This window comes from Pimephales promelas, chromosome 12 (genome assembly GCF_988280905.1).
Source record: "Pimephales promelas chromosome 12, fPimPro1.hap1.1, whole genome shotgun sequence".
Classification (NCBI taxonomy): domain Eukaryota; kingdom Metazoa; phylum Chordata; class Actinopteri; order Cypriniformes; family Leuciscidae; genus Pimephales; species Pimephales promelas.
The window spans coordinates 22,773,857-22,796,635 of NC_142780.1; the positions used below are offsets into that span (position 1 = coordinate 22,773,857).

At 36.7% G+C, this 22,779-nt stretch overlaps 4 protein-coding genes across 4 annotated transcripts; 3 read left to right on the plus strand and 1 right to left on the minus strand.

Moving 5' to 3' along the window:
- Positions 1–844: 844 nt before the first annotated feature.
- On the plus strand, positions 845–8,171 carry nmt2 (N-myristoyltransferase 2). Its single transcript, XM_039679691.2, has 12 exons — positions 845–1,001; positions 1,773–1,890; positions 1,986–2,130; positions 3,570–3,688; positions 3,801–3,892; positions 3,997–4,113; positions 4,244–4,414; positions 4,534–4,642; positions 5,001–5,171; positions 5,269–5,436; positions 5,609–5,746; positions 6,612–8,171. Exons 1-12 carry the CDS (start codon positions 889–891, stop codon positions 6,630–6,632), a joined length of 1,482 nt encoding a protein of 493 aa, XP_039535625.2. The 5' UTR covers positions 845–888; the 3' UTR covers positions 6,633–8,171.
- Positions 7,956–9,102, minus strand: rpp38 (ribonuclease P/MRP 38 subunit). Its single transcript, XM_089117714.1, has one exon. It carries the CDS (start codon positions 9,100–9,102, stop codon positions 8,287–8,289), a length of 816 nt encoding a protein of 271 aa, XP_088973840.1. The 3' UTR covers positions 7,956–8,286.
- Positions 9,103–10,638: 1,536 nt separating this feature from the next.
- acbd7 (acyl-CoA binding domain containing 7) lies at positions 10,639–12,715 on the plus strand. The gene is made up of 4 exons (XM_039679440.2): positions 10,639–10,787; positions 11,328–11,445; positions 11,562–11,624; positions 12,389–12,715. Exons 1-4 carry the CDS (start codon positions 10,776–10,778, stop codon positions 12,460–12,462), a joined length of 267 nt encoding a protein of 88 aa, XP_039535374.2. The 5' UTR covers positions 10,639–10,775; the 3' UTR covers positions 12,463–12,715.
- A 910-nt stretch (positions 12,716–13,625) lies between these two features.
- Positions 13,626–22,750, plus strand: crot (carnitine O-octanoyltransferase). The gene is made up of 17 exons (XM_039679984.2): positions 13,626–13,777; positions 14,103–14,243; positions 15,156–15,280; positions 15,418–15,599; positions 15,744–15,868; positions 15,957–16,065; positions 17,398–17,491; positions 17,618–17,743; positions 17,832–17,933; positions 18,211–18,294; positions 18,375–18,482; positions 18,615–18,745; positions 18,833–18,956; positions 20,103–20,181; positions 20,275–20,368; positions 20,455–20,574; positions 20,725–22,750. Exons 2-17 carry the CDS (start codon positions 14,129–14,131, stop codon positions 20,843–20,845), a joined length of 1,839 nt encoding a protein of 612 aa, XP_039535918.2. The 5' UTR covers positions 13,626–13,777; positions 14,103–14,128; the 3' UTR covers positions 20,846–22,750.
- The last annotated feature ends 29 nt before the right edge of the window (positions 22,751–22,779 follow it).

Below are 22,779 nucleotides of genomic sequence, written 5' to 3' on the forward strand. Positions count from 1 at the left end.
ACATACTTAAACATGTAATTTATTCCTGTGATGGCAAAGCTGAACGTTCATCAGCCATTACTCCAGTCTTTAGGGTCACGTGATCCTTTAGAAAGAAGTCAGGCTGATTTGCTGCTTTTTGTAGAAATGGTGATACTTTTTTGCAGGATTCTTTCATGAACGTTCGAACAGCATTTATTTGCATAAATTAAATTTATTAAAGAATTTAAAAAGGAAATCTTGTGTAACATACATTTCCCTCACAACAATTATAGATGTATTCAATGTTTTTATCTTACCACAAATGTTTGCATGGGATCACAAAAATGTTTAGCAGCAATGTTACACTACTAACAACATTGCAAAGAACCACTCACAACATTTATATTCAACTCACATTGAGTTAAATGTATTTCTTTTTTCATTTATGGCACACACCATTTTTTTAAATGGCATATTTTATCAATTTTAATTACAAGCTGTTGTTTTACTTAGCTTTTTGCTTATATTATACATTTTGTATGGTTTTTGCTGATTTTTGGGTTAGGATGTAATATTAGCCTATAATATAATATACAATATCACAATAATAATGATGACATTCACGTTGTAATTCATTGCACCAAGCTGTCACTCACGTTCTTACAACTTCCTTTAGTCCAAGCAGTATTCATAAAAAAATAATAATAATCATTAATATGATGGGTGAAAATGAATATGATAATAAATATTTAATACAATTAATGGACTCTAAAACGTGCATTTTAAAAATGCATAATATCACATTAGCCTGTCCTCGTCTCCATTTCCACTCTCACGAGCTGTTAGTGGCAGTAATCGGTAGACGGTGCTGTTTTCCTTGGTTTTTAATAAGTAGTTCTGTCGTGAGGATTTGCAGCAGATTCATCCATGATGGCGGAGGACAGCGAGTCCGCGGCCAGCCAGCAGAGCCTGGAGCTGGACGACCAGGACACCTGCGGCATCGACGGAGACAACGAGGAGGAAAATGAGCACATGCAGGGGTGAGCACGCGCTGGTGAGCCGCGAGGATTAGCCTCCGCAAGCCGTTACCGTTTAACTGCTACAGAGATGTAAACAAGCGGCTAGCTTAGCAACCAGGTATCCTGGAGCAGAATTACTGTATTTCAATTCAAACCAGTCTGCTAATATAATAGCTCGTTAGTTGTTTAATGGATCTATATCGCTATATAAAAACATTCAAAATAGCATAGATAAATGTCAATATTTACTTTATGCAGCATTTGAATCAAAGTAGTTAACGTTAGCTCTAGCTAGCTAGATATTAATGTCAGACAAGTCCTCCAGTATCTTCTTCACTATATTTCTGAACACATTCGTTAGTCTGTGTGGTTTTTAAGTCGCCAACGTTGTTCATATTTACACAATTGCAGTGGAAATCATGCGCCTGGTTTCATTAGTGTGTCTTGATCTCTGAACAATACGAACACGCTTGATCCTCTTTATGAGCTGAGCAGCAGCATTGCAGTCGAGCATCTTTGTCAGCTCAAGGACCGAGGATGATGATAACGGGTCTGTTGTTGTCAGGCAGTCTAACATCCTTCAGGAAGTCCCATAAAATTTGACCTGCTTTCATGAACAGATTGACACTTGTTTAGTTTTTTGTTTTTTTTTTCTCTGACACTCACCCTCCAGGCTATTGTTATAGCATACATCACACTTTCACTTGTCATGCTCGTCTTTGAATCTTAGAAACGGTTGTATGCATTGTTAGTAAGGTATTTCTGCCATTTGAAATGTGTTATTTTGTTAAGGAGTCCTGGGGGTGATCTTGGTGCAAAGAAGAAAAAGAAGAAACAGAAGAGAAAGAAGGAGAAGCCAAGCTCAGGAGGAACCAAGTCTGACTCTGCCTCTGATTCTCAGGAGATCAAGGTTTCTGCTTTGTATAATGCATTGACTTTGTAATGTTGTCAAAAGGTTGTTTTTATTAAAAATATAAATCTGATTTTACTCTATTCCTGTCACAGAACCCTGCCATTCCCATGCAGAAACTGCAGGACATTCAGAGAGCAATGGAGCTCCTGTCCACCTGTCAAGGTCCAGCCAAAAACATAGACGAGGCCACAAAGCACAAGTACCAGTTCTGGGACACTCAACCCGTGCCCAAACTCAGTGAGTCACATGTCACCTTTGCATGTGTTTGATTGCAACATTGCAAATGTAAGCAACTTGGCAAACTCAAAACAGAACAGAATCTTACATTAAGCCTTAAACAATGTTGTATTCAACAAACAAATCAACTTGAACCTCAGCATCACGAATGTAAGCCGCAAGCACAAGATGTCTAGTTAAACAATCATTCAAAATTTGGTGTTGATAAGTTCTTTCTTCTTTAAAAAAAAAAAAAAAAAAAAACTATTATCCTTACCAAGGCAGCTTTTATTTGATCAAAAATACAGGTTGTATTGTGGAATACTTCAATTTAAAATAATGTTTTATATTTGAATATATTGAAAAATTATGGTTTACCCCTGGTTTAATGATTAATTTAAAATTAAAATAATCAAATGAAAAACTTACTAATAAAGTTGAAATAATTTATTTGTTTACCTGCATGTAAAGGTGTGAATGTTTTTTTTGAATTATTGAAATATTAACTTAAAAATCTCTGGGCGTACTTCAAGAAAATATTTTACGTCAAAGGGTAAGGCTGACAAAAAAATTGGAAATCCTTGCTTTATGTCATTATATTATTTCTACATGGATAAGCAACACTGAAAGACTTAGGCTGCATTTACACTGGCACAAAAATCAGATTTTTTTACTCTCATCTGAAACGGCATTTGTTGCACATTTTTAAACACAAAAATCTGGCATATATGCAATATCTGGACATCTGACCTACGTCTAAACGCATATATCCGATTCCCCTTGGAATTTTAAGCCACTGCAAGGCGCGGGCAACACATTGGGACACAAAGATGGATTTTTAATGCCGTATTACGAAGCAGGCGTGCCTGTATGCGCTCACGTTAAAACTCACAGCTTTGAATTTATTAAAATAAATTTTAAAAAATGGTGCAGCACTACTAAAATAACAAAATTACCCTTATTTTGTCCATTCAGTCAAATTTCGCATTGCAAACATCCATGACAGCTTTTAACTTATCCAGTCTGGCTAATAATCATGGCCTGAATTGTAAAATTGGCCTGAACTATCAAATTTAATTACTTAAAATCTAAATTGAAAAATATAATTTTAGTCGGATCAACCATGTTGCATAGCAAAGCGATTACCAACAGAATAATTTTGGGCAGGAATTAATGTATGAAAAGTTAGATGCAAAAGCCTCTAAATGCCATTTGAAATTTTCTTCTTTAATGATGTTTTTTTCAAACTTGTATATTTAAGTTCAGTAATTTCACTTAAATAATAATTAATAGGTAATTAGCATTGCCATTTAAGTGAAATCACTGAACTTAAATATACAAGCTTGATAAAAATGATCATTCTAGAAGAAAATTTCAAATGGCACTTAGAGGCTTTTGCATCTGAACTCTTCGTATAAACGGTATCAACAGCCTTAAAGAGCTCCCTCTGTTTTTTGCAGATGAGGTGGTGACTACTCATGGACCAATTGAGCCAGATAAAGAAAATATCAGACAAGAGCCATATTCCCTCCCACAGGGCTTTATGTGGGACACACTGGACCTTAGCAATGCTGAAGTGGTACGTGCATGTGTGAAATGACTGACTGAATGTCAGTGTATAAAGTGTTTTCATTGAGATATAAAATAGTCCTATGCATACAACATCATAATTGACCTTTTCTGCCTTGTAGCTAAAGGAATTATACACTTTGCTGAATGAAAATTATGTTGAGGATGATGACAACATGTTTAGATTTGACTATTCTCCTAACTTTCTGAAATGGTAAGTGATTGTTTGATGGTTTGCTTTATATTCTGCCCATCTGAGATGGTGTCTTTGATGTAATGCTTCGCTGCAAGTGTAATGTTGGTCTCGTTCACTGTAAGGGCGTTACGTCCGCCGGGTTGGCTGCCCCAGTGGCACTGTGGTGTCAGAGTCTCATCCAATAAGAAGCTAGTTGGGTTCATCAGTGCCATTCCTGCAGACATCCACATCTATGACACGTGAGTATGTTACCACATGACATCAATGCCTGCGCTAGAAGCAACTTTTAAACCATTTCTGTTTGTAAATTCTGGGAGTTGTTCATTGTTCCAAACCACACTCGAGCGCTAATTCTCTTTGCATCCAAAGGTTGAAGAGGATGGTGGAGATTAACTTCCTGTGTGTGCATAAAAAATTGCGCTCAAAGCGTGTCGCTCCTGTACTAATCCGAGAGATCACGCGGCGGGTCAATTTAGAGGGAATTTTCCAAGCTGTGTACACTGCTGGTGTTGTTTTGCCCAAACCTGTTTCTACATGCAGGTACCAAATCCAGATGGATTGCTACAACACTTAATAATCCATTTATGTGAATTAATCTCATTTGAGTTATTAGAAGCACTTCTGTGAGATTAAACCTGTTTATATCTTTATCTGTACAGATACTGGCATCGCTCTCTCAACCCCAGGAAGCTTGTGGAGGTGAAGTTTTCCCACCTCAGCAGAAACATGACACTACAACGGACAATGAAGCTCTACAGATTACCTGATGTAAACTTTTTTTTTTGACATTTCAAAGTAAAACTCCTGACCCTTATTCAAGAAGAACACTAATGGAAAATGCATCTAGAAATGAAGAGTTCAGATGCAAAAGCCTTTTCCTCTTTAATGATGATTTTTACCAAACTTGTATATTTAAGTTCAGTGATTTCACTTAAATGGCAATGATAATTACCTATTAATTGTTATTTAAGGGAAATTACTGAACTTAAATATACAAGTTTGATAAAAATCATCATTAAAGAAGAAAATTTCAAATGGCATTTAGAGGCTTTTGCATCTGAACTCTTCAAATGAAACCCATATGCTTAAATGTTATTCTCTGATTTCGTTCTGTATTTTTTTTTAGAGCACTCGTACCCCTGGTTTGAGGTCGATGGGAGAGGGGGATTTGAAGCAGGTGACCGCATTGCTGCAGAAATACCTGAGCCGGTTCCACTTGGGCCCTGTCATGGGGGAAGAGGAAGTGAAGCATTGGTTCCTACCGCAGGAGAACATCATTGACACTTATGTAGTCGAGGTACCAGCTGGAACATTCATCTCTACGTGCTGTTCACAATTTAGCATTCTGTCTGCTTTAACTCCATATTCTTGTACTAACTCTGCTTCCTTCAAAGGGTTCTGATGGGATGCTAACAGACTTCATCAGTTTTTACACCCTGCCATCTACAGTGATGCATCATCCACTGCACAAAAGTCTGAAGGCCGCTTATTCCTTTTACAATGTCCATACAGAGACGCCGCTCATAGACCTGATGAATGATGCTCTTATCCTAGCCAAACTGGTATGATCACAACACGACGAAACCTCAGAACACAAATGAGTTTGTAAAGTTATTTGATTGTGTTCCTAATAATAATAATAATGGATGATTACTAATGATTTGTTGTTAAAATGTGTCTTCATATATTCTAATTCTTATTCCCTTTACTTTCCGGGATATTTCGGGGCAACAGAAAGGTTTTGATGTTTTTAATGCGCTGGATCTAATGGACAATAAGACTTTCTTGGAAAAGCTCAAGTTTGGGATTGGTGATGGTAACCTGCAGTATTACCTGTACAATTGGAAATGCCCTCCCATGGATCCAGAGAAAGTAAGATTGATATAGTTTTTTTTTTATGTATATATATATATTTTAAAGGGTTCATTACTTTTTTTATGTTTCTTGAGGTTTTTTTGTAATAATATTATTTTTTTATATAAATTAACAAATTAAATTTAATTAATTCAAAAATATAGTTTAAAAAACATGTGGGAAGATTATTTTTAATCTCCTTTAAGGCTTGCCAGTAAATGGCCACTGTTATGATTGGCTAACGCCATTGCATAGGAATCAGTCCACTCACTATTGCATGTGAGTAAAAGTTTTGAAAACATTATATAAAACTAATTTACAGACAAAATTTAATCAAATATTTTACTTGCGGTTTGTCACAGCTGCTGTCATATCCAATACAGTTGGCTGCTTCATCTTTCAACAAAAGTTTCTTTATGAACTCTGCATTACGGTGTGCCTTACAAAACATGGCCCTATGGTGCAATGATTTATAACAATTCGTCAATGTCTTGCTCTGGAGTTTGTATGCAAATTTATTTGCCCATGTGACACCAGATCCCACAAAATCAAAACAAGCCGTTTTTGGAGCTTTAATTTGTTTTCAATGCGGACGACGTTAACTTGCTGCATGTCTTAATAAAGTAGAGAGACCTCTTATGTCAAAAGATCAAGGCAAATTTGATTTCTTATATCATGAATCATTTAAATCCCAGCTTTGATGCTTCTTAACTATTTCTCCCACTTAATAAAACTGTATATCCGTATAATTAATTCAGTGTTTTAGTGCTCCATCAGCATTTTAAGGAGATTAAAATAGCTTTATAAATGTTGAGAATACATGATGGTAATGAGTTGTCAGAAACATAGAGTGTGTTTTAATTGGCTTCTCCATCCTCCCCAGGTTGGCCTTGTTTTACAGTAACTGGCTGCTTCGCATTGGATGCTGATTCAGAGGTCCATCTCGAATTCTCAGACTTGGACGTAGTCTATATAAAGAGGAAAAACTGACATCCATTCAAAGTGAATGAGTTATGTTGTGCAGCTCTCTTAGGTCTTGTTCCAGTTACTGAGGGGTCTCCCCTCCTTTCTCTTTGTCTTTGACTCTCTTTCTGAGAATGTGAGAAACATTTATCAAGGTCAAACACATCCACAAGCTGTATACACAAACACACGCATACATGTAGTGTTCGTTTATTTTCCTTAACATACAATCTGTATCCTCTCGCAGAACATGTTTAATCCCATGGTTTTTGTCTTTTTGTTCATTTTTGTATCATGAAGGAGTGTTGATACATTTGTGTGAATTAGCAAGCTGTACATTTAATGGCAGATATTTATTATGTGTTGTGTGGTTTACAACGGAACAGGAACGGGAGTCGAAATCCAAAGTCTTTTCTATGGAGCTGCCTTTGAAGTCATATACCGTTCGTATATGTTCCTGCTGTCTGTACGAGGGGGGAGCGTAAATGGTTACACATGTGAAAGAATGTATTGCATTTCGAAGCACAACGTTAATTTGTTTATAAAACGGCCAGTTTGTTCTGAGGTGCATTTTTTTATTTAGGTTTTGTGTGTCCAAAAGAAACATTTAGAATTTCCAATGTGAATTTATTTACATTTCATTTTATGAAGGCATGATTGTCACATCTTTTGTAGCTTTTCCCGCACATTTCTGTTCTTTACCATCTGAGTGTTTTTAAATTATAATTTTAGTTAAACAATTCTGATATTTAGAATTGTATTTAAGCTACATGTTCCATTTTATTGTTGATTCTTTTTTTATGCTGTCAGTATTCTTTGCAGTGAAACCATAACCTCATTCAAGTGGTGCATTTGCAATCAGGCCCTGGTAATTTTGCTATACTTAAGCACAAGGAGTTTTTGCTCACTGTTCAGTTACAATCACTGGTGGGACGTAATGAAATGTGAACAATATTATTACATTGCAGGAGTTGTTTTGTGTTGCTACAGCTTATCTTGTCATGGTTTGCTTTAATGTATCTGAATCTACAATATGCTTTTAAACAAGCGCACGTTCAGACATGCTTAAAAGAAAGGTACTTCTCTCCAAGTCCCACATTTTATCTGGTGGTTTCATTCAATAACATTCAGGGCACTTTTGTGTATGTTTTTTTTTTTTTAAGGCTTGCTGTATGAAATAAGCATGAAACTTCCTCCCCTGTATGGATTAAAATTTATGGGTTAAGGCGAGAACACCCAAAGTAATTGCCTTTTTTCAGAGAGGTTGTTTTTTAAATGTCAAATTGTGTAGTTTTAAATGATCGGGTTTCTCTTTCTGAAGACAGTATTTTTATTGAACTCCATTGCAGGTTGGAAATAATGGGATTACGTACCAGCACCATGTCAAACATGACAGTCCACCCAAATAATTACTTGTCAAAAATATACATCAAGGTATACCAGCATGGATATTTGACTGAATAAAAGCATCCAAAAACAATCCACCTGGGTCTTTTCCCTCTCCATTACCATCACGTAAACTTTTGTAAATAACTAAACACTTAAAATGTGTCCAAACAACCTAAATAGTAATCATGCTAAACACTTGATAAGAACTATTGCTTTCCTTTCTTTTTCGGTTTTCTAATTTTTGTGGGATTCGGGATGGTTTTCCTCACTTTCAGAGGCTGGAGGATTAAAGGAGAGGCGTCACTGGCTTCATCCGATGTATCTTCCAATTTCCTCTTCAGTCCCTTTTCTGTATCGGATTGGCTTTCTTTGGCTTTCGGTGTTGATTCCGACGGAATCCAATCTACGTTGAACGACGGAACCACGGGCGTGATCGCGCGGACCACATCCTCGAACGCCTCGGCACCGCGTTTGAATCCCAGCGCCAGAACGCACTTGAGACCCAGCAGCCCCGAGAGACTGTCGCTCAGACCGGGCACCTGGCAGGCGGGCACCGACCTCGTATTACTCAGCGGGATTAAATGCAACGTCATGTGTTCTGGCCTGACCGAATCGCACACGAGCACCAAACTCAGCTCATTCCTCTCCAAACCCTTGGTGACCTCGTTGATGCCAATTGCCAGTTGTTTCCTGACGGCCGGGTTGGTCCAGCACGGTTCGGTGGGCTTAGAGAGGGGTTGTAAATTCCCTGCGGGTTCAGGAGCAAGTTTTGTTTCCTCCGTGGGATTTGATGCCTTTTTTCTTGACCTCCTTCTACTTCCCCACTCTCTAAACCTATTGACACGTTGTTTCTGAAGCCCAATAGCGGATATTTTGTCTTTCAGCGTGTTAAGTATGAAACTCTTGTCTCTCTTTTCCGCCAGAGGTCTCCAGCTTGGTCTGTATGGGCTAATCAGAGATGTTTTCACTGGAATAGGCTTCTTTTTTTCTTTCTTCATTGCCCCTTTCGCTGGGGTAGACATTATTTCTGGAAACCTGAGCTTTTAAGCAAAATTCAGCATCAATAATCATTAAACGTAGAGGCCTGCAAAATTACCACAATAAAACTTGTTATATAGTATTTCATATGGACCACTACATATAATTATCATGTTATACAAACCTAAGAAAAGCCAGAAATTAATATTTCGCGGGTAAAAGGGAGGTTCACTTTCACAGCATGCACACTGCTCTGCGCGCAGACATGTTGTTTTCAAAGGTCTTTTTCTGTGGTGTCGCACAACGAATGGTTCAACGTTCACGCTGCCATCTAGCGATGGACTTTCTGCAACGACAGAGCGGGGCTTTTTTCATAGACTTCAATTTACTAATACAAGGTCAAATTGTTATTTATTAATTATTAATATTAATAATAAACATAACTATTGTAACCGGTTGTCCAATTATGTCATTTTAAAAAAAGAATGTGATTTTAATGTATTCTTATTAGAAACAAATTTAAGGGAATACTATTTAAACAATTTGTCATAGAACTTACTCTGCAACACAATAGAATAGAAACTATGTAAGGAATGATCTTTTTTTTTTTTTTTAACAAGACAATTGTTCCTGCCCAAACTTCAAAAACAACCAAGAAGTGTCTTAAGAACAAGTCCATCAGGCTCATCAGGTGTGGTCACTCGTCAGAGTCCAGATTTGAACCTTTTAGTGAATATTTGGTCTCACATTAAACTCAAACAAACCGGGCGACATTTTTCAACTACTCATGTTTGAAGTCATTAACTTTTATTGGAACAAGACTTCTTCCTGTAAACCTGTCTGCAAGACGGGGAAGGCTATTCCATGCTAAGCTACTTTATCTACAGTATTTGTGAAAATCTTTTTAATTTCCTTACCATTGATTTGTGGTTAAGAACATTAAAAAAAAAAAATATATATATATATATATATATAATAAAGTAGGATACTGAACTTGCAAACTGAGACCTCTCAAATGTCTGTTAAAGAGCAGATCATCTGGAAAGCACAAACATCTGATAAACATCAGGTAAGTTTTCATAAACATCTTTTGAATGTCCATTTAACATCTGACAGTAAATGTCTAAGAGACGTATTGCAGATGAGCAAACACTCGAAAAATACATCTTGCAGAGATGTAGGATACTTGTTCTATCAGGGTGGTGGTCAATTCATATTTTTTTCCATTAATAGGCCTATGCTTTTCCGGTAAACTCTGGATTTGATGTTACGCAAAGCTACATGTGGGACATCTTATGGCACAATGCTTTCACGAGAGAAATGGGGGAAAAAAATTAGGTTTCACCTTCGGAGAGAGGCTGCTTACTGCAGAGCCATGGGTGGAGTGTGAAGTCCAGCTCCCCCTCCATGAATGTAATTTGGGTGTAATGAGTGGAGCTAGAAAAAACAAACACACCCAACCCTACTAAGAACTCAATCCCTCCACCCATTAGATCCACAGAGGTGGAGCTGGACTGGGTCAACCTCAACCCATGACATGCAGATAGGTGAAGCTAGACGTCATTTGGCTCTGCAGTAAGAACCACTGCCGTTCCATCAGCCAATCAGCGCTCTGGAGCTCGGCGAGGTGTCTCTGTCATCGTATCGTAAACTATTCATACATCTTCAGATTCTGTACAACCTGACGCGCCCAGACGCAAGATACTCGCCTAAGAAAATGACTTTGAAGGTATAACTGCACTGTTTTCGTGATTTCAAGCCCCTTAGGTATTCCTAAGTCAGTACCGGGTATATAGGTAGCAACTTAAAGATTACAAACACTGTATTGCTATGCTGTTGAAAAGCTAATGTTATTTTTATCGTGTTCTTATCTGCAGCGTATTGATGTGCGCTAGCCGCTAGGTAATGTATTACGTCGCTCTTTATGTATTACAAAGTTGCGCGATGAAGCCTAGACCCACAAACTATTTTTTCTTTTGAAAGTCTTGTAATTGATAGATAATATTTCAAGTGGCAACCGATAGCCTGTATGTTTAAATGGGCACAAAGATCATTCTGGAAAGCACTGTTGTGTGATACCAAAAAGTAGGCTGTCTGGGAATAATGCATGCTGCATAGAGATTAAGATTATGACTACAGACTATGCCTTTTTTCAAGTATAAAAAGATGAGCATTAGAGCTTGATTATATTATTATAGTTAAGTAAAGTTCTATATAATAGTTATATAGTTATATAAAAATAATTAAGTCATGGTGTCTGTGGCTATAGGCTGAATTTGAGCAATATGCAGAGGATATAAAGAGAGTGAAGACCAGACCTACAGACAAGGAGCTGGGAGATTTGTACGGCCTCTACAAACAAGCTAATTTGGGGGACATTAATTTTGGTATGGTACAAATATGGTTTTTTGTTATTATTAAGATTATTATTATTAATCAAACTGTACTTCTGAGCTTGACAATTATCTAATAATTACAAATGTAAATGATCTGTGTTGTGCAGATAGACCTGGATTTTTTGAATTAACAGCGAAAGCCAAATGGGATGCATGGAATTCAAGGAAAGGTAAGTAATATAGATCCTGCTTTTTTCCAGTCAACATTTTCATTATTTTCTAGCAGTAAATGGGATAGTTCACCCAAAAATGAAAATTAGCCCATGATTTACTCACCCTCAAGTCATCCTCGGTGTATACGACATTCTTCTTTCAGATTCAGACGAATATGATCGCGTTATATTAAAAAATATCCTGCCTCTTCCAAGTTTTATAATGGCAGTGAATAGCCGTTCTGTTTTGAGGTATTACAGAGGTATTACACCATTTTTTTTTGTAATAAAAATATTGATTTTAAATAATAAATTACATATAAAGTTACACATAGTCCCTTTAAGTTTTAAATATAGATATTTTTTCTTACACAAATGCATGGCTTCGCTTCAGAAGGCCTTATAGCCCCCCAGGGCCATGTGGAGCACTTTTATGATGGATAGATGCACTTTTATGGACTTCAAAACAGAAAGGGCTATTCACTGCCAATTCTATTCGTCTGAAAGAAGAAGGTTGTATACACTGAGGATGACTTGAGTGTGAGTGGATCATGGGCTAATTTCCTTTTTTGGGTGAACTATCCCTTTAAGGTTGTTTTGCAAAAGACAGAATGTCATAGGCCTACTTTGCACAGTTTGCTCAGTAATCACATACACTCCACTTGTCTGTAAATGTAAATTGTATTCAGATTTGTACCAAGTAGCTAAGGTTATATCTGAGACCCTTCAAGTGTTTCTGATGATGGCTTGATTCATATAGTCTTCACTCTTTTCTCTAACAGGAATGTCACAAGAAGATGCCATGAATGCCTATATTTCTGTGGCCAAGGATGTCATTGAAAAGTATGGAATGTGATGGAGAAAATCATCTCTTTAATTTTACCTAGATATAAAAGTTTAACTATTAAAAAGTTGCATGATTGAAACAATAAGCTAGTTTTTTATTGAATCTGTTTTTCTTGTGTAATATAGACTAACAGATAATTCACCTGTTATCATAGTGATCACCTGATAATATCTCATTGCCAATCAGAGTGACCTGAAGATGTAAGCATATAATCTTGACTCATCTTGCAAAAATAGTAATTATATAAAGCTGTCAAATCTCATGGTAATGTTGTCCTCTTTATTTTCAATATCCTTACAAAATCTTTTCATGTATTGCTTCATTAGTATTAAGCTAAGTAACTCAGGCTCGAGGACTAGTTCCTCGAGGACAAAGACTTTTTGTATGTGCTTCAGTGCACTGAGAGGACAAAGATCACAAAACCCCGTTTGGATCGAATGCATGCCAAATGCAAAGCCAGGCCTTTTGTACAGTGTTGCAGGAAAATAAGCACGAATGCCAGAAAAAATTCTTGAGTGAATCGAACAGAAGTGTTTGCAAAAAAAAAAAAAAAAAAAAAAACAATACTTTAAGTATCTGTCATTTGAATTACTTAATCCAACCATCTTTTTTTTTTCTCAAGTAAAAAGTTTTTTTTTTTTTAATTTACAATCCCTTATTTATATATCTCAATCAGTGATGTGAAATTACATTTTTGTCTGGGTTATTCAAGTTTTTACTACATCAAAAATATGTCACACAATTTTAATTTTAAAGTTGGTACCTAAATTAAAAATTGTCCAGAGATTATAAGAACAACATAAAACTATTTTATTTTAATAGCAAAGCATTTTAATTTTACATTTAATTATGAAAATATAGAAAATAAACATGAAAATATATTTCGGTCAAATTAGTGATATTTGATTTGAATGAAAGAATGAATGGCTTGAATTTTATTTTTATTTTTTAAATAATGACTTTTGTGCGTTTTTTTCCCATTTGTAACGCAATTATATCAAAATGTTCGTATAAATTTTTCAAAAACGTCCGAAAACATTTTTTATGAAGCTAAATATTTACACAACCTATCATTCATTCCTTCGGCGAGACGTTCCTGCAGAACCTGTATTTTGAAATATGTTCAGGCGGTTGGACATGTTGGTTGAGTCAATTGTTATTGCTTTTGACTTCACATCTAGTAATTAGGGCAAAGGTAAACGGGAACGATTCTTGGTCTAGAGTTGAATGAACACATCAAGCCTCTTCATAAAAATATCAAGACTCTCCGTTTTACCCGTGCAGCTTCACATCCGAATTAATAAATTATAACTTACTTACTGAGGTAAGTCACATTCGATAATGTTTCCGTTGGCATTAGTTATGTGTATTTATCATGACCTACATTATGTAGTAAAGGCTATGTATTCAACTTATGCCTGATGAAGTGATTTCGGTGATTTAACTTAACCATGCATTAACTTACTGCATTAGCCTAAATCCTGATTGAATCCTGCATTAAAAGCCACTGCGTCAATTGCACGTCTCTAGAGGGAGATTTTGCACACAAACAGATTTTGCAGAAGAGTGTTTGTAATATGATATGATTGGGCATGTTGCCAAATTATGACAATGAGCATTTCTGACTATTGATCTGATTTGATTCGCAGTTGTAATAATCAGTCGAGTAATAATAATGGATAATCAGATGTTCGAGTCCACTGCAGAACGGACATTTCAGTTTCAGAGCAGCCTCCCTCCTCTACCCGTGCCCGCTCTACAGGACACACTCAACAAATACCTGGATGCAGGTGAGAGCTCGTTTAACACCTGCATTCTCATCTGCTGGATATTAGATGTAATTACATGGGCACAGGATGGATATCAAACTTTTTCATTTCACTGAGTTTGAGGGGTCTAACGGTTGTCTTTTAAGGTGCATACTCTGTGTCTTGATGTCATGACATGTTAACATATTAAATAGTAAATGTATTGGAGACATGACCAGAGCTGTTTAAATTCCGTTATGATGGCTGTCTTAATGTTGTTGTAAACGATTCCATTTCCCCCCCGCTAATTTAAATAAAGCTAGTATAAAAATGGAAACTAAATATTAGAGGAAAAGTACTAAAATCACTGAAACTAAAAGGAAATACAAATTACAGTATATAAACATTAAATTGTATTAAATTAAATTACTAAAAACTAAAATTATGAAAAGCAAAAACATAAAATTTAAAGACAATTCAAATAATAGTATATAAATAATACTAAGATAACACTGGTTTGTGTCCAAATTCCATTAAAAAGGAAACAAAAGGGACGCATAATTTGTATATAAACTACCATAATGTGTATCTGTAATATTTAAAAGATATATTATTATGATTATTTTGTCTTATACATGAACACATTGTTAGTCAGATGTGTGACCAGAGAAAAAACAGAGCCGTGTTTTGAAATAAAATACATTGATTCCCATTATAAAACTGTACATTTCAAAGTATTGTTTCATTAAATGAATCATTAAATATACATATTTAAAATTAATTAGCATAAATAATAAATTGTTAGTTTATGTTATGCACTTTTTTTATTGCTTTATCAACTAAATAATTCTATACTTTTTTGAAACCTTTCTTGGTAATTTGTAAAAATATGTTCACCTAGGTGGGAAAAATGCAGACTTAAACTAGATATTATTATTATTATTATTTCTCCAGTAAAACCTTTTGCATCTGATGAGGAGTTTGGAGCCACAAAGGCCATTGTGAAACGTTTTGAGGAGGGTATCGGACAACAGCTGCACCACAAGCTTCTGCAAAGAGCTAAGAGCAGGCGCAACTGGGTACACACATTTTTTGGTTTGCTCTGTTTGAGCCACACTAATGAATCACTTAGCCTACATAACTAATACATGACATGTATTTTCATGTTTGTAGCTTATAGATTTATTTTAACCTGGTGATTTTTTTTCTCCTTCAGCTCGAGGACTGGTGGCTGGACACAGCATATCTAGAGGTGCGCATCCCCTCTCAGCTGAATGTGAATTTTGGGGGACCTGCAGCCTACCTGGAGCACTACTGGCCTCCATGTGAGGGTACACAGCTGGAGAGGGCCAGCATAAATTTGTGGTTCATCCTCCAGTACTGGGACCTTATCCGCACGTATGTAAACAAAGATACTGCCGATGTAGAAGTTGATTTTCAAAAGTGTCTAATCTCTGTATATTTCTGATTGTGAATGGCTTGTTTTTGTCTGCATCATGGAAGTAAAATGCATATTTGTTTGTATTTGCCGGTATCGATCAGAGAGAAGCTGGCTGTTCATAAAGCAGGAACGAAACCCTTTGACATGGATCAGTTCCGGATGCTCTTCTGCACCTGCAAAGTGCCTGGCATCACTAAAGACACCATCCTTAACTTCTTCAAAACAGGTCAGGCATATGCATGCTTATTTGCATGGATACATGTGTCCATCCGTTTGTTACATAAAGCTGCATGTGTGATCTCTGCTTGTTGTAGAGAGTGAAGGACCCTGCCCTTCTCACATGATAGTGATGTGTCGTGGGAGGGTGTTCACATTTGATGCTCTTTGTGATGGCCGTATCCTCACCCCTCCAGAGCTGTTGAGGTATGGAGCCAAGCATCCTAGTCATCATTGATTCAGGAGGTTGTTTTTCTGTGTAATCTGTCTTAATATACACTCAACTAAAGGATTTTTAGTAAAACCTGTTCAATTTGTCATTAATGCAACTATCAAATCTACCAATCACATGGCAGTTGCTTCATTGCATTTAGGGGTGTGGTCCTGGTCAAGACAATCTCCTGAACTCCAAACTGAATGTCAGAATGGGAAAGAAAGGTGATTTAAGCAATTTTGAGCGTGGTATGGTTGTTGGTGTCAGACGGGCCAGTCTGAGTATTTCACAATCTGCTCAGTTACTGGGATTTTCACTCACAACCATTTCTAGGGTTTACAAAAAATGGGCGAAAATGCCTTGTTGATGTTAGAGGTCAGAGGAGAATGGGCCGACTGATTCAAGCTGATAGAAGAGCAACTTATCTGACTGAAATAACCACTCGTTACAACCGAGGTATGCAGCAAAGCATTTGTGAAGCCACAACACGCACAACCTTGAGGCGGATGGGCTACAACAGCAGAAGACCCCACCAGGTACCACTCAGTCTTGATTTCTGTTGAGACATTCAGATGGTAGTCAGAATTTGGCGTAAACAGAATGAGAACATGGATCCATCATGCCTTGTTACCACTGTGCAGGCTGGTGGTGGTGGTGTAATGGTGTGGGGATGTGTTCTTGGCACACTTTAGGCCCCTTAATCCCAATTGGGCATCGTTTAAATGCCAAGGCCTACCTAAGCATTGTTTCTGACCATGTCCATCCCTTTAGTTATAGCCACCATGTACCCATCCTCTAATGGCTACTTCCAGCAGGATAATGCACCATGTCACAAAGCTTGAATCATTTCATATAGGTTTCTTGATCATGACATTGAGTTCACTGTACTAAAATGGCCCCCACAGTCACCAGATCTCAACCTAATAGAGCAGCTTTAGGATGTGGTGCCCTGGATGTGCATCCCACAAAACTCCATCAACTGCAAAATGCTATCCTATCAATATGGGCCAACATTTCTAAAGAAATCTTTCAACACCTTGTTGAATCAATGACACGTAGAAAGGCAGTTCTGAAGGCGAAAGGGGGTCAAACACAGTATTAGTATGGTGTTCCTAATGATCCTTTAGGTGAGTGTATATTTTAAAAACAATTGTAATGATATTTCCTGAATTACCTGTTTTTAAAGTATTTTCATTGATCAAAAAATGCAGCTTTGGTGAGCCTTACCGTTCCCAAACTTTTGAACGACAGTGTAGTTGGTCGCCCATCCTATTTTAAGCATACTATAAATAAACTGCTGAAGTAGTGTGCTATGCCATATGTAGGCACCTCACTAACATTAAAGAATGCTGTGATGGAGAGCCTGAGGGGGACGGAGTGAGCGCTCTCACCACTGAGGAAAGGACCCGCTGGGCAAAGGTAAAGCCACCAGAACCAATCACAGTACAGTAGACAAATGATCTTCCGGTAACAGTTTCTAAATCTCTGCTGAAATCTACAAGAAGATCCCAGGCTTATCATTATTTCCCTTGGCTGTCTCTTCAGGCTCGGGAGTACCTGATCTCCATTGATCCTGTGAATAAGACCATACTAGAAACCATTCAGAGTTCTTTGTTTGTGCTAGCACTAGATGATGCCAAGCCCCATGCCACCCCTGAAAACTACTCGCAGGTTGAGCACAATACATACATAAATGTCACTCAGATTTTGCATTTGTTCTGGGTATGGAATTATAATTTCTCTCTCTCTTTTATGATAGTTGACCCAGCTGGCATTAACTGGTGACCCCACGATCCGCTGGGGTGATAAATCTTACAATCTCATCTGCTTCTCTAATGGGACCTTCGCTTCTAACTGTGATGTAAATACAATCATTGATTATGGCAGCATTTTATGTATATTTTTACATACACTATTGTTCAAAAGTGAGCATAAGAGACTTTCAAAAATTGTTTAAAAAATCTTGCTGACCCTAAAAAGTGGTGTATTTTGATTAATAAGATCAGAAAACACTTATGTTTTAAAGCCTTAATGTTACCAATAATAAGATTATTGCAGCCCATGACTATGTTTATCACGTCTATGATATAAATACATATTTGAATACTATTTTGTGTTTGTATTTGTTTTGTTTAAAGCATGCGCCATATGATGCCATGGTTTTGGTGTCTAATGGATACTATGTAGATCAACAACTGAGGGCCTGTGGTGGAGTATGGAAGGTAGGACCACTTTTAGGTATATTTGTGTATACGCTTTTATGTGCATGACTGTCATGTTGAAGTCATCAAATGACTCCCAGGGTTCAGATGTTGTGCGTGAGATGCCTGTGCCAGAGGAGCTCATTTTCACCGTGGATGAACGGGTGAGGAGAGACATCGCCTTGGCTAAAGAACAGTACAGCAAAAGTGTAAGTAACACACACACACACACACATTAACCAATCATTGTTATACAATCACATAATACACCGATACTAACAAAATATACAGTTTTCAGTAAACATTATGGAACTCTTATCTCAATGTGCATGTATCAACAGTGTAAAGACCTGCAGGTTGCCAGTTACGCCTTTACCTCCTTTGGAAAAGCAGCCATTAAGAAGAGGAAGCTTCACCCTGACACATTTGTACAGTTGGCTCTTCAATTAGCATATTACAGGCTACATGGAAAGTAAGTGTGTTGGATTACTACTTGACCAAATAATCGAGACGTTCCAGTCCTTGCTAAGTTTGGCATCTTTGTCTCTGTCACTCTCAGGCCTGGTAGTTGTTATGAGACGGCCACCACACGCCAGTTCTTCCATGGCCGCACAGAAACCATGAGGCCCTGCACTGTGGAGGCCCAGCACTGGTGCAGAACCATGTTGAACCCTACAGCCACTGTGAGTGCCCTGTGTGAAAGAGAAAGTTAGAAAATTATGCTATCGTTTACTCATCCTCATGTTGTTTCAAACCAGTATGACCCATCTTGTTCCTTATAGTGAATGTAAAGAGACACTATAAAAGTATCATAAAAATAGTTGTGAAAAATAAATAAAATAAAAATATTATGTCTTTAATTAAGCTTGAGAGCCCTCATCATCATTCAGTTTAATTGTTTGGAAATGAGCAGCTCATTTTCTCCTTTTGTGTTTCACAGAGGAAAGAAAGTCATATAGGTTTGGGATAACATATTACACATTTTAATTTAGGGGTTACTGTGTATAAAGGATTCCTCTGGTATATTTGCTGTATTTCTTTTTTCATTCACAGAAACTAGGATATAATTCATAGATTAAAAACATAATAATTATAATTAAAATTAAAAAAAAGTTTCAGAATTTCAGAAGTTTTAAAACCTGAATATTCTTTAGGTTTACTAATACTCTGTCATCAGAGTATTAGTAGACTGTCTGCTTAAAACACTGTATTTTGATACTCCCAACAGATATTCTACTTACTATAAGTGACTTTACAAATATGTCAACTTTTTCTACAAACACAAACCCTAACCTAACAGTTTACTACAGTCTACTGGTACTCTAATGAGAGTTAGTTGACATGTCATAGTAGAGTTATGTAAGGTTAGTAAAATAGTCTTAAGTGGACCATCAAAATAAAGTTTCGCCTCATGATTACTAGATAAGGATTTCAAAAAATAATTTGTACTCAATATTTCTACCTGTTTATCTTCCTACATACATTTAAGTAGTTTGCTCAAAAATTCCAATGTCGTTTTGAGATTTGATCAATTTACATGACTTTTTCAGGCCTAGAAATCATACTTTTAGAATTAGGATACCTCATAAATCCAGGTTTTCCAAGACTGTAGGAACCTTGGTCCTTGGTCCAAAATGTATTTGTTGAGTGGGTGAACACATTTTTAGCTTATTTTAATACTTGTTTTCTCTTATTTTAAATCATTTACCCCATTGGAAGTGTGCGGAGGCCCCCTAGTGGGGCCCAGCCGCTTGAATGAGAACTGAATTCTTGACATTTAAATCCTTTTAGTTTGTTTTGATGGCTTTTTTGTGGTCTTTTTAATGCAGACTGAAGAGAAAAGACAAGCTTTAAATGCAGCCTTCAGCAAACACAACAAACTGATGGGAGAGGCACAGGATGGAAAAGGTTTGTCTGTGTTAGTGTGATTATATTTACATTGGGTTATAGATAATAAATGGCAGAGAGGACAAATATTTGAACGATCTTTGCACATGTCAGGCTTTGACAGACACCTCCTGGGCTTGTACCTGATTGCTAAAGAGGAGGGTCTTCCTGTGCCTGATCTCTATTCAGATCCACTCTACTCTAAAAGGTCTGGCCCAACACTCTCATTCCAATGGTTCATTTTCAGTGTATTATTTCTATTGCAGTATATTGTATTTTTTTTTTTTTTTACAGTGGAGGAGGGGGGAGTTTTGTGCTTTCTACTAGTCTAGTGGGCTATACTACTGTACTGGGAGCAGTTGCACCCATGGTTCCCCACGGTTATGGGTTTTTCTACCGCATTCGTGATGACAGGTCGGTTCATATCAGTTATTGTAATTTTTGTTATTAATTATTTAATATATATTATCATTTCTATTAAGAAATTGTACTATTATTTTTATATTATATAAATGTTGTTTTGTCATATTATAGTTTTAATTAATGCCTCTCATCCTATTGTAGAATTGTTGCATCCTGCACCGCTTGGAAGTCTAATCCAGAAACAGATGCTGAAACCCTGTTTCAGAACCTCTGCACCTCTTTCCATGACATCATGCTCATCACTACTCTGTCCCAACTGTAGAGGAGAGCATTCTGGGAAGTACATTCTAGCCTCACCTTCTTTAGTTATGCCACTGGACAGGAAGCAAAGCTCTGCAGGGCTGAGATGATCTCATGCATGACTTTCCCTTTTAGACTAATTTAAATGTTAAGGGTTTTCATATGCTTCCTTTTTTTTCGGTCATATTCAGAATTTATACTGTAGAGACTTGAAAACAAATGTGATCTTTATTCCAGGAAGCTACTAGACATTTGTGAGTGTTGATTTTCAGAAATGAAATACTTTTACCACAGCAGGTGCTTTAAACTCTCACGTGCCTTCAGTTAGTCATCTCTGAATTACTTAAATCAGGAAATCCTCCTCTGAGGCGCTGCATGATTTCTAACTGACCGTTTATGCTACATTAGCAATATTACTTCCTGTTAATTGTCGACCTGTGAAACTGTAGAAAGTCACAGGATGCTTATGCATCTTAAAAGGATAGTTCACACAAAAATGAATATCCTTTCATAATTTACTCACCCTCAAGTTGTTCCCTTTCGCCTGTTAAACAAAAAAATATATTGAAGAATGCTGTTAATCAAATAGCTGACATGTAGCCATAGCATTTTTTTTTTCATACTATGGAAGTCAGTGGCTACCGTCAACTGTTTGGTGACAGATGAAAGAAACTCATTCAGGTTTGGAACAACATGAGGGTAAATTGAAGAGTAAATGATGACAGAATTTAAAAATAATAAACAAAAATCACTCTTCCAAAGGCTTCTATGAATACTAAAAAGTGTTCTCTTGGCTTGATAAACTCAAGATTGAGCCACTGTAGTCACTTGGACTATTTTAAACGTTGTCTTTAATAACTTTGTGGGCCGGCAAATTTCAATTACATAGAAGCCGATCCAGCTTTCAGATTTAAAAATATCTTAATTTGATTTCTAAAGAGATGAGCGAAAGTCTTACGGGGTTGGAACAACATGAGGGTGAGTAATTATTGACAGAATTTTCATTTTTGGGTGAGCTATCCCTTTAAGTCCACTATAGAGAGGCTTTAACACAATGCAGTTTGATTTTTAAGCTGATCTTTATTCTCTAGTGACTCATAGGCAATAAACAGTCCTCAAGTGTGGATTTTGATCCTGACCCCGTATTCACCTCTTATATGCACAATAGATATACGGGTTGATTTCATATTTTCTATGCACAATCAATGCAACAGCACAAATATAATTCCTCTTTACATTTCTTAAGTTTAAGATTTTCTTAATTATCATGTGGCTTTTCAAACTACAAGGCTAATTAGATACTACATTATTTTTTTATATATTGTAGATATACATGCTGATTTAACCCTTTGATAAAAACAGTAAATTTGATTAAGAAACATTGAATAAATATTCCTGAAAGTTGTAATTTCAGTTTCCAAGAACACAGGTTGGCTTGTCACGCATTATATTACATGAAGTTTTACTCAGCAGTCTTACCTCGATCCATTGTAAGTTTTCAGCATCCCTCCTCCACACTTCTAGTCCTCCAAACTCCTCTTTCTAAAAAAATCATTTACATACTGTACGGGGGGAGTACTCTGGGTTCGGGCAGAATTCCGAGCTCGGAGCCCTCCCTCTGGACAGCACGCCAAATACGCATTGAATCTTACTCACTCAAAATTATATGCAAGTGTGAACTCGTGAAATGCATATTGCAAACATTACCGCTGATTAAGTATTCACAATGTTTCTGTATTTGTGTATGAATTTTAGTTGACCAAACTATCTGTATCACTCATGGCCTTAAACATGCCTAGTTGTTTTCAATTCTTACATTCTTGAGACTGACGTCTCTGATATGTGCATTGATTGTAAATATTTTACAGTTTCAATTGTAGTGATTACAGCTTTCTGTTTAATGCATAAAGTTATTTTGTTTAAATAATTATTAGTCCTCATTTCCTTAGAGTCTCG

What these genes read in the sequence shown, in the direction of transcription:
- acbd7 (XM_039679440.2), top strand. An exon ending in TTTGGGGGACATTAATTTTG is followed by an intron (nt 11,446 to 11,561) that starts GTATGGTACAAA and finishes TGTGTTGTGCAG; the next exon opens with ATAGACCTGGATTTTTTGAA. An exon ending in TGCATGGAATTCAAGGAAAG is followed by an intron (nt 11,625 to 12,388) that starts GTAAGTAATATA and finishes TTTCTCTAACAG; the next exon opens with GAATGTCACAAGAAGATGCC.
- crot (XM_039679984.2), top strand. Translation starts at nt 14,129, where the DNA reads ATGGATAATCAGATGTTCGAGTCCACTGCAGAACGGACATTTCAGTTT. An exon ending in CCCCTGAAAACTACTCGCAG is followed by an intron (nt 17,744 to 17,831) that starts GTTGAGCACAAT and finishes CTTTTATGATAG; the next exon opens with TTGACCCAGCTGGCATTAAC. An exon ending in TACCGCATTCGTGATGACAG is followed by an intron (nt 20,575 to 20,724) that starts GTCGGTTCATAT and finishes ATCCTATTGTAG; the next exon opens with AATTGTTGCATCCTGCACCG.
- nmt2 (XM_039679691.2), top strand. Translation starts at nt 889, where the DNA reads ATGATGGCGGAGGACAGCGAGTCCGCGGCCAGCCAGCAGAGCCTGGAG. An exon ending in GAAAATGAGCACATGCAGGG is followed by an intron (nt 1,002 to 1,772) that starts GTGAGCACGCGC and finishes TATTTTGTTAAG; the next exon opens with GAGTCCTGGGGGTGATCTTG. An exon ending in AAACCTGTTTCTACATGCAG is followed by an intron (nt 4,415 to 4,533) that starts GTACCAAATCCA and finishes TTATCTGTACAG; the next exon opens with ATACTGGCATCGCTCTCTCA.
- rpp38 (XM_089117714.1), bottom strand. Translation starts at nt 9,102, where the DNA reads ATGTCTACCCCAGCGAAAGGGGCAATGAAGAAAGAAAAAAAGAAGCCT.